Consider the following 11,902-nt stretch of genomic DNA (forward strand, 5'->3'; position numbering starts at 1 on the left):
GGAGACTAGGACAAGGGGACATAACCTTAAAATTAGAGCAGGCCATTCAGGAGAGAAGTTAGGGAACACTTCTTCACGCAAAGAGTGGTAGGAGTATGGAACTCTCTTCAAACAAAAGCAGTAGATGCTAGCTGAATTAATAATTTTAAATCTGAGATTGATAGATTTTGGCTAGCCAATGGTATTAAGGGATATGGAGCTAAGGCGGGTGGATGGAGTTAGGATCAGCCATGGTCTCATTGAATGGCAGAACAGGCTCGAGGGGCTGAATGGTCTACTCCTGTTCCTATGTTCCTATATAAAAGCAAGTTCTTTTTCTTTCTTTCCTTACATTAGTTTTGTCTTTAATTCATAGTTTGAAGACAATGTAAATGGGACTAAACATTTAACACTTGAGTATTACACTCAGATATTTGCCCATATCACCAGTTGACAAGAGTTAACACATTACATGTTCCTATCTAAAATTACTTCTTTCAAGTTATTGAAGTTGAGAACAAAAACTCATTGTATTTTTCATAGAGGCAAAAGCCATGGTCTTTTCACCATTATAACAACATGAATATTGTGGTTTAAGATGGAAGGATGAATACAGTCTTTTGACGTAAAGTTTAAGAAGTTCAATGCTCTCAAAGAAATCGTGCAATTATGCAAATTAATTATACTGTAACTTGGTACATCTGGCATGCAGTAACGAGAGGATTTCAAGCCAGAAAAATACAAAGAGACACAATTTAATAGACTATTTCTTGTATTTCAAAAGCCCATTTGTCTCCAGTTGAGAAAAACAACTTCCATGAAAGTGAATGACTTCTTGACAAAAAGTTTGGGAAATCAGGGAAAACAGCTAATTTACTATCTGCCTTTAGAACATTAAAACGTGTGGAATATTAGGATCTCCCAGTGGACCAGTGAGATTATCCAATTACTGGCTGAATCATATAGACCAGGAGGATCCTAGGTTCGATCTGCAATCTGTGCTGAGTTAGCTGGTCTTGATCATGAAAGCAGACCTTAGTGTGCGAGCTAAGGGGAAGAATAAGTGTGCTATGCTTCCCAGTCTTAATTGCTATGCATCAGAGTTTAAAATGGGCCTCATCAGTCTGTTTATGGCATTCCAGCTCTATATCTAATGTCGCTTCTGTATTTGGTTGTTTGCAATCTATTTTCACCCATGAGGTGTCCAAAGGTGTTCCAAGCGCAGGGATCTCTTCCTGTCAGTCTGCAATTTCTGTATACCCCATCTAGGAAATGCATAGCCCGCTGGAGTCCAGCTAAAACATTTTCATGTTGCCAAACGGTACAAGGCTTGTAAGCATTTTCACATTTATCCTCAGCAACTGACATAGGGATATAGCCAATCACAGCTCACACCTGCGATATGCTGGGCTCCAATCAACATTGGATTTAGTAATAGGTAGGATTAGAAGGTCAACAATTAGCGATTGCTAACTTGCAACATTTGGTTAGAGGCTGCCATATTTTAGATTTGTACAAAAAGCCTGTAGGATTAAAAAGTGAGACATTAAATGGAAGATGTGGAGCAAAAGGGAGATAGACAAAAAGGAAGGATGAAGAGGTAAATTTGGAGATGAGTTAGGGAATAAAGATAAAAACAACACAGACCAGGATAGTGAGGAAGGGATGGGAGAATAAAATACATTAAAAAAAAGTGAGAGAGCTAGATTGGGAGAAAGGAAGAAATGTATGGAATAAAAGAAAGGATGGGAGATAGAAACAGGAAGAGAGAGAGATTTGGGTAGTGTGAAAGATGGAGAAGGAGTGAGCGAGATGGGGAAAGAGATAATTTATATGAGAGAGAGAGAAAGAAAAAGAGAGAAAGAAGGCAGTACTGTTTTTGAGCGATCTCTGGACCACATTTTAGACCGCTCGCCGCCTGGCACAAAATGACGGAGCATGCACGCAGTATGCTCTGCCCATTTGTACCTCAAAATTACAATTGGGATTCTATGTATGGCATAGGACCACGATTTGCATATTACAGGTGGCCTCCTGCCTGAAACAGGGAGCCATTCCGGCCAACCATCACATGATCCTACCCAAGACGACAGCGGCCAGAGCGCCAGTGTAAATGAGGCAGTAAGTGACCTGACACCATTTTCATGCCACTGCCACTACCCACCCCATTTACACCAGATGTAGGGAATTAAAATTTGCCCGTATATATCTTTAAAACCAGTTAGTAGTATTGCTAACAGACTGGACCAGACCTTTCAGCAAGTTATCAAATGTTTACAAGATTAATTTCTGAGGTATTTTATAAAGCCTATTCACAGTCTTGTGTATCAAACAAAATTTTTAAATCAAAAATTTATCCTAGTAGAGTGTTGCGCATCAATCTGCGGATTACGTATTGGACAATCTTATATGTTTAACAAGAAACAATATGAAACATGCAAACCCTTTCACCTACCTGAAAATGCTCTGTTCCCGGCTGTTGTAATAGCTTTATGTTCCTGCCCCCAGCTGTCCGTTGACCTCTCCCATCATTCCAGGCAAGGTTCTCGGCATCATCTTGCAACCTGCAGTTTAAATCATTTGTTGACATGCTTTGATCCAGGGCATTTCGGCAAAAGCTGAAATGGGAAGCTGCTGAAAATTGAAGAAAAAGTGAATGGATAAAGCAATGAAGAGGAGCTTTGACCATTTTCTGCATCCAATTGTGCAGAAAGAACAATTGTATCACAATCAACAACTAAATGATTGAACATTTCAAACTCAACTACTGAAATGAAGCTACAACACTACCTATTGCAGCATTCAGCCATTAAGGCCAGAAGGGGCACTAAAATTGTCCTCAGTGCCTCTGGACTAGAGTTTGGGAAAAAGAAATCCAGTGACTCCTGAAACGAACATGTGTGAACATCAAGTGAGGACAAGATTAGGCTCGGCTATGTTATGCTCCTTTGTCAGATAGCCTGCCGACATTCATCGTCTCGGTTCACACATAAAAAATGGCCACTTTGGTGAAGTACTGGAGGGCTGGCAGAATCCATGCAACTGTAGCCTTCAGGAAAGGAGAGAAGAAATTTGCAGTGGGAGGCAATCTCAAATTTTAAATATATATATATATATATATTTTAAACTATTCAAATATTTTCTGAAAATTCAAACAGGTCAGAGATCCAGCAAAATGATGGGAGACCTCAAGAAGATCTATTGGAGTTGTTGAAAACTTTAATGGAATTTAAACATCGGTACGGTGTTTTCAAATACTTCCAGCAGAAACAATGTTGAGAGTTTAGATTACATTACCTGCATTGCCTAAAGACTTAAAAGAAAGTTACATTGAATATATACAGTAAATGATTTATGATGCTATTAGTGATAGAGGGCCAGTTACTTGTAAAGAGAGAAAATTGCATATTCATAAAAGATCAAGCAAAAGTGTGGCCCTGATTCCACTGTCATGACAGCCCTGTGGGTTTAATTGATTTTTGACAACAAGCAATTTAACATCAGATTGGAGTAAAAGATCCCATATGCCCCCTCATCTGCCTCTATTTCTCACTAGCTTTATCATTAGATAGTTAGAAGATAATGCTCCCAAAAAATAGTATCAACATGAAAAATGAGCCATAGAAAAATATTAAACCTGTGAAGGCCGGCTTAGGTTTGGGGCTGTGCAAAGTCTTGTTCATAACAGTACAGATCTATTAGTTGCAGTACACTCATATCAGTCAGATGACAAGAGATCGATAGAGAATTATCAAATCAATACATCTCTACCACACAGTACCATCATGGATCTTGAGCGTGACAAACTATGATTATTTTTATATACAAAGCATTGTTAAGATTGCCACCAGGATTAAATGGAATGTGTATTTGTTTCTTATACACTAAACACTTCTACTGTTGCAAATAGCATTCTCTTGTAGAACTAAACAGATAGAAGTCAAAGCAAACAAAATTTTAGTGTCTAGCCATTTCATTTTTATTTTTGAAGAGGAAAAGAAAATTAATGCACGTTTATTTATTTTAAATACCTTTAGCTAGTTTAGCTAGGCTCACTGAGCTGATTTTTCCCTACTCACCCAAAAGTGTCGCTCCTCTACCATGGGGCACTCAATCTAGCAATTTGATCAAATTCAGCAAACTCATTCTTAGAGAATAGCTGAGTCTGAGTAACAGTCAAACCCAGAGCCAATGAATATTCTGTATAATATTCTGAACTAATATGCCACAGAAATAATAGATAAAATTACAATCTGAGAAACTGGTAACCAAACACATTGTTACATTGTGCTATATTCAATTGATTTTTCTTATATAGACTATTATAATTTTTACTGACAAAAATTAAACCAATTATCTGAATCAAGTAGAACTTATTATTAGTATTTAATAGTTATCTGTTGTGATGTGGATGCCTTGGTACTTTGCAACATTTTCCACATGGTAATTTCTGCTGGGGATTCATAGTAATTTTTACAATCACTCCACCATTTCTCAGTCAAATTCTTGGTATTTTGTCCTCTAATCTCACCCTCAAACACTTACCAATAGTTCATCTATTGGAGACATTGATATAATAGTTAAGTTAATGACATGTTGGTTGGTGTGTGTCCTTTCTACTGTTTTACTGGTTGCTTCAAGAACCCAATGCCAGCAATCGTTCCTGGCAGTACTGTAGCAGTTTCTGCAAAATGACAGCAATCCAAATTGGCAGTCACATAACAGCTGACAAATAACATTTAAGTGGAGCTGACAAGAGTTTAGGGGTAAATACTCATTCGCGCCAAAAAACGGTCACACAGAGGGACAATCCTTGCACTTGAATGGATTAAACCGAGGTGCACCTAATATTGGACTTCGGGCCTCATTATCACTGAACCAGTGAGTTGTGGACACCTAATTGACATCCCCAGGCAGCTCGCTGGAGAAGAGGCCTCAAAGGTCAGGCCGCTGCGTGGTGACAGTGGCCCTCAGGTAATTCCTTAAAGGGGACCGGGAGAGGGGGGTGACTAGGAGAGGGCTGATCAGGAAAGTGGGGGTACAACCGGGAAAGAGGGAGCAGTGGCCCGGATTAGGAGAGGGGGGCAACCAGGATGGGGGGAGCGGTGGCCAGGATTACGGAGGGTAGCAGCGGTGATCGAGGAGGGCTGCACATTCAGGTAAGTATTTTAAATAAACTTACCTTTTTGGTGGTGACCTGTAGCGGTCACTTTAAGAACCACCTGTTAGGCTGCATGTAGACATAGTTTTTCTGAATTCAGTGCTGGCTGCCTCAGGGCAAACCAATATTGCAGAGATGGCCTCAAACAGGAGTTAGGCCCCTTATTTGCATATGCAAAAGGCTTAATACCTGTTTTAGGCGCTGGCCCTGGCCGCCTTTCTTTTCGCCTATACCAATACGATAGGCGGCGCACTTTCAGTTCGTAATGAGTGAGTGCTTCCTGCCGCCATTTTGGATGCTTAGGCACCCATTTGCTGCCCAAAAGACAGGCGGGGCGACATCAAATTTCTAAGCCCAAGTCTCTAAACTATTGGCAGATATGTCATGAAAACATCACTGAACAGTTTCAGTAGACCTTAATGTGCAGGCTTTCAGCTTTTGACGTGTGTTTTGGGGCTTTATGTAACATGCTCGGTGGATGTAAATATTGCACAGTGGATATAGTTTAAGATTGGAATATGCACAATAAATTAAACTTAACAAAAGGAAAATCACAAAATCTGTGTCTAATCTTGTAGATTCTAGTCATGTACAAGTAACCAATCTTTTGGGGGATTTAAATCAGCAACTTTATATTTTGTAGCCATGATGTGGAGATGCCGGTGATGGACTGGGGTGGACAAATGTAAGGAGTCGCACGACACCAGGTTATAGTCCAACAGCTTTATTTGAAATCACAAGCTTTCGGAGCTTTTCTCCTTCACCTGACGAAGGAGCAAAGCTCCGAAAGCTTGTGATTTCAAATAAAGCTGTTGGACTATAACCTGGTGTCGTGCGACTCCTTACATTTATATTTTGTACATACAGATATATAATTGAAAGTGTAGAACCAAATGCTATACTGCAAAAATTCAATTGTTACATATGTATTAGATGTAATTGGGTTTACTTACCTCCATTTTTAAAAGCAAAACTAAGCCTACTTGACATTTGTAACGTATGGAATGTGTTTACAAAATATACCTATGTTTACAAAATTAATTTTAAACATGCAAGTATCAGACACCCTATCAAGTAATATTGCAAGATTTCCAAAATGATTGACTGGTTTGTTAGAACAACCTTGTTTAATGGACAGTAACAATGTTGCTTTTTGTGCCCTAGAGACATTTGTAAGTTCAATGTAGCCAATTGCCAACAGGAAAACTTTCAACCTTTTTGTTGAACAAAAAAGTCTCACCTTCCTAATAGCATCTTTCTAAAATTCTGACAGCTTATACACCCATTATTGAAACCTAGTGATCCAAATCTACACTTTAAATTTATCAACAAAAATGTTGGGCTTTTTTTCTGTACGTAAGATTCCAGTGGATAACATTGTGAGATGAACACAAAAGTGTGAATGGCTTGGCAAAAAATTCAATGTGGCACCAGGGAAGAGTCCATTAACAGCCTAAATAACAACTTATAGCCAGAATTTTAATTGCTAAACCTTTGCAATTAGTATTTAGTTTTGCATTTGGGGCAATTACATATGGGAATAATTTATTTTTCTTTATTATTCAGTGTTTTTCTTCATTATTATTTTGCAAGAATCCATTGTCACATGAAAACTATGTATATTCCTGAGTATACAGACTTATAATGATGTAACCATGTCATCATATCACCCTTCTTGAAAGAAATTAGTTTTTTTTTTAATGTATAGCATTTTATTCAATACAAACTAATCAAACATCCCAAAACCTACAATTCCAAAATTTTCCGGCATGCAAGTCCACAGCTCCAGCATTTGCTGAGATGTAACCGACTGTCTTTAAGGTAATGTTAATACTAACAAGCTTAACATAGGTAAAATGCAGTTTTCCCATCACACAAATACTAACATTGCAGCATTAATCCAAAGCCATAATCTGTCCTGATTCCAGAGAGAATGTGAGAATCCCTGGGACAAGGTGGGAAATAGGGAAAGAAAATCTCACTACTTCAACTGGACACTTCATAGAGTGTAACTCCATTGCGGTGTCAATTTTGGTTTATAAAGCACTTGGAGGGTCTGTTGGACCACTCACTGATGTTAAATATTTAGAGAGAGGGTCTCTCCCTTCTGTACTCTTTAAACATTAAAATTTCATTGCCGCAAGAGGAGCTCTGTAACCACATACAGAACAGCACACTGCTGGACAGGACAACTGGATGTCCAGCCAGGCAGTGTAAATAGGCGACTGCCTGGCTGTAACCTACAATTTGAGACTGGTAACTGCAGTGTAAATGCAACTGAAATGGAATGCTCAGATGGAACTATTCCAAGAATTTAACATGTCTGACAACACCCTTTTGAGTTGTTTTGAAACAACTTCCCATAAATGTGCATGAGAAGGCTATTAGGATACAATTTTAAAAGACTAGTCAGTTCACATTCTCAAACTTACTCGAGGCCTGCTCTTACCGAGTTCTTTTTCATCTTATAGTGGTTATGATCAATCAGGCTCAACAAATTCTACTCACTCTTATCCAGTTCTATTACTTCCGGTCAATTTACATAATCCTTTTTCTCTGGTATTCATACATTGTTTATTCTTTCTTTTATCAAAGCACATTTTTGTTGGTCAGTGGGCATTGGATTCCCTGCCCCTTCCCGAGAGAAATGTGCGGTATAGTTTGTGAAGAAATAAATGTTTCTGGGTTAAAAATATGGATCTGATTGCTCCAAGATTCATATGTTATAACTGCTGTGTCAAGTGTACCTTTAATATTCATATCACATTCTTCTAACAGGAAAGGATGGGGAGATTTACTCTCATTTTCTGCATTGCTGTTTAATTGCTTTTAGAAAATAGGTCAGCAATCTGTCCACTAATAGTACATATGGATTAAATTAAATTTACAATGCAACAAATAGTTTGCCTTTATTGTGATTATTTCATTTTGGGTAAGTGCAAATTGATAATAATATTACCGTGAAGGAATATTATTGCTACCTTCAGTGCCTTGAGCACAATAACACGTCTTGATTGAACGGCTCCCACAAATCACCCACTTTATGTTTTCACTTCCAGAGTAGCTTTACACATACAGAACTGAGTATAATACTTGAATGCCTGTATGAAAATTATGATTGGTGTGCAAGCATACACAAAATGAAAAAATTTTACCTTTGTTAAGAAATTGGCATGAGAGCAATTTTATTAATTTTAATTGTCAAATGCCATTTAAACTGGACTTGCTATGAAGGAATATCAACTAAGCAACTACCTTTTTGTCAATCTTTCCACATACTGAAATGGCTACAGAAATTAGAGCTTTGAGAGTGTTAGGAACTTCCACTGTTTTTAAACTGAATCAGAAAATTAACAGCATTGCAATAGGAAAATTCTAGTCATTTTTAGAATATGTGTTAAGCATCAGTTCAGTTTTTATATTTACAATGAAACACTGGTAAATTTACCATCACTGCTTCTTTTGTTTTATTTACTTTATTGTCTCAATTATTTTAAGGGTTATAAAACAACACAAATAAAGCATGACTGTTCAATACACTACCAAAAGTGTAGTTTGACTTTTTTAAATACTTTAAGTCACATCCATTTCTTCGCACCAGCCCACCCCCACCTAAATTTAAGGAAAGGATATCCAAGCGGTTTGATTGAGTCACCAAGCACCTCATCTTTTGGTTTTGAGCTGGTTAAATTTATATTCCAGCTGTATATCTGCAATTGCAAGCAGCACATGTTCCTTTGAATAAAATTCCTTTCACAGACATTTGTTCCAGGTTTGGCTCCTGGCAACACTCTGTACTCAGCAATTAACAATGGGAATCCAACCTGCATCGTTCCAATCAAATCATGCCTTCTACTTCAGGACATCCATTCAGCAAGTTCAATTATGTTTCTCTGGCAATTCCTCCCCATTACATTAGACTCATTTACTGCCTTTATTCATGAATACTGAGAAGACAAATTATTTTATAAGATTCTTCAGTATGGCAATAGGCTCAAATTATAAAGTCATCCCCCCCACATACACACACACATGAAGCTACACTTTATATGCAAACATTGGATTTTTTTTAGAAATCTAAAGTCCATTAATTTTCAAAAATTCAATTTAGAAAGTTAACTTTAATAATTATTGTACCTTTTGAACTGACAGGGCACAATATTCATTAATCCATTTGTCATCAACACCAATGGATAATGGAAATTATAGTACCAGAATTTATCTCAATTCTGCTTTACTCAATTTATTTTCTTTACAATAACTTAAAAACTTGAATTATTTTTGAAACAGTACATCAATATCCTGATTAATAACACAATGTGCCTCATTAATTGCTATCTGTATTTCATGTGGAATTCATTATTGATCCATTCTCTCATCCAAATCTTTCTAAGTCACCATCACTGTCTAGGGGATAGAGTGAGAGGATAAATGAGCTGATCTATCGTAGATTGATTTTTCTCTGTGGATTAATCAGTTTATTTGCCTAGTGATGTTATGAAGATCGCACCAGTGAACTAGCATTTCTCTCCATTATTCTAAAACAACCTTACAAGCATGAAAAAAATGCACGAAAAAGCAATGGCACAATCTTTTTTATTTGGCATCAGTATTAGTGCGCACAAGGCCTGGGATTGCAAGCTTGTTATTTAAGTTATCTAAAACATAATTTGAAGAAAATAGTGAGATGTAAGAGAATTTTTTTTAAACCAGTTACTATTTTAAGCATCGGTTCTGTAAATAAGCATACGCAAAGTAATTTAAGTTCATATTGAGTCTTTATAAATTCTAGATTACCCAGTGCGGTGAATAATGAAAGTTCATTCCATTAACTGAGTAGCAAACATCCTCTGAGGTTTTCAATATATTCAAAGTTCTAAAATATCACGCCTATTAAAATAATTGATCTGTAAATTCTTATTGCTGAAAAGCAAAATTTAATGCACAGCAATGTCCAAACAAGATTTTTATTTAAAATTGCTTTACATATCAACTTTGAGGCATACTTGCCTCCGCAGAACTCAAAAGCCAGCCAGTTCAGCTGGAAATGCATGCAACTTCAATCTTACAATTATTTCAGCTCATTGAAACATTATGATAAAATTGATGAGGCTCTCAATATCTCACATCCTTTCTCTTCCCATAGCCGACAGAGTACAAACAGGACCCAAACAATTACATTTTGTTAGGCTCAATATCACTTTGAAATCCTGTTAAATTTATATTTAAGATCAGGGGGGTGGTGGGGTAGAGATAATTTTCTCATGAGGACAAATGGTCCCAGTGATAGTCACCAATATTTATCAAATTTGAGTTTATTAAAACCAGGTTAACCATTCCTATACACAATTGCCACTAAATCAAAAGACATTTTAATTAAGCATCACAAATCATATATAAATTAGCAAATGAATTAATGAATGTGACCGATCCCAATATATTTTATTGACTGAACAAGGCGAGGTCGGTTCTTAAACAGAGGTAGGTAGATGAGATTACAATTAACCACCTTTTGATGTTAAACTACTGCATTAATATACTATTTGTCCAAACAAATCACAGCAGACTCACAGTCTACACAAACGTGACAACCAAAAGGGACCCAAGATAAAAGCTTCACAGCATAGGAAAACAACAGAAGAAAAGGCGACACAGTATAATAATATAATGTCACCCTGTCCGGATAACCACTTTACTACAGGATTTATTAATTGCATTTGCTGATGTTAAAACTATGTTAGAGGAGCTGATGAATCAAGACCGGCAACAGCTGGAAGCTGCTGCACACTTTAGTCTCCAGATATTGCGAGTACACGATCTGTGCACCAAAAAAAAATCAATATCAAATCTGCACAATAAATGAGACAGTAAAGGTTGAGATGTATTGTGTCTGATAGGTCACAGCCAGTATCGTATTCTCAGATTTTATTGTTACAATTCCTTTGGAAAGCAAATTAAAAACAGTATTATTCATTGAAAGCGCTCTGCATCCTTTCTTTGTGCCTGACTTACCGTCCACAGCCATTGCGTTGATTGCTGGCAGTCTATAGCGTTCCCATCCTGTTCGGGCGCTCAGTGTGTCGGCTGCAGGATCACTGGATGCTGCCGGACAGTAACAGGATGTTTTCAGCTCATCTACTCTCTCACATCGCCTCCAGGCCACCGGAAATACACCCGGAGCCTCCTTTCAAAGCGCTAAATTAGGGGCAATCCACAAAAATCACACGATTCTCAACGTCACGTAAGTTGCGATGAGAAAGGATTCTTTTGTGAGACGGAATCTTCTCAAGAGACAGTAAATTAACACCAATAGGTGACTTGATCGAAGATGACTATCCTTAAAACGCAGGTCACAACCTATATCACTGGAAGAATGGGTTCTGGTATTTCCCTACCTGCCGATAGTCTTCTTGCAGCACTAGAAGGGAGGTGGCTGAGAACAAAGGGGCAGACTGTCAGCAAATGTATTGATATATACGTGGAATTGTATTAACTTTCAAAACGCCAACGGAAACACAGAAAGTTTTTTTTCATAATCATCAAAAATAGTGCATAACTCCAACAGACAGGCTAGCAGAAAAAGACACAAATTCTTATTTTATTCAGTTAGGTCCTAGCCAGGCATTATATATGTACCTAATATAAATAACGCCATCCAAAGCATACATTCAGTAAAACTGCCTCCTCGTATTTTCAACATTGATAATAGGACTGTTTTATTTTCATCAATAACTGCTGCGACCCCTCCTCACCCCGACCCCT

General features: G+C 37.5%; 1 protein-coding gene across 1 annotated transcript in view; it reads right to left on the reverse strand.

The window, feature by feature from the left end:
- LOC137335449 (sterile alpha motif domain-containing protein 10-like) overlaps positions 1–11,273 on the reverse strand; it is a 60,515-nt gene extending 49,242 nt beyond the window's left edge. The window contains exons 1-2 of the mRNA XM_068000800.1: positions 11,153–11,273; positions 2,435–2,613 (exon numbers count right to left, since the gene is read on the reverse strand). Of these exons, the coding sequence (XP_067856901.1) occupies positions 2,435–2,613; positions 11,153–11,165 (192 nt within the window). The 5' untranslated portion in view covers positions 11,166–11,273. The remainder of the gene's footprint in view (positions 1–2,434; positions 2,614–11,152) is intronic.
- Positions 11,274–11,902: the final 629 nt, after the last annotated feature.

This window comes from Heptranchias perlo, chromosome 19, assembly GCF_035084215.1.
Source record: "Heptranchias perlo isolate sHepPer1 chromosome 19, sHepPer1.hap1, whole genome shotgun sequence".
Lineage (NCBI taxonomy): Eukaryota > Metazoa > Chordata > Chondrichthyes > Hexanchiformes > Hexanchidae > Heptranchias > Heptranchias perlo.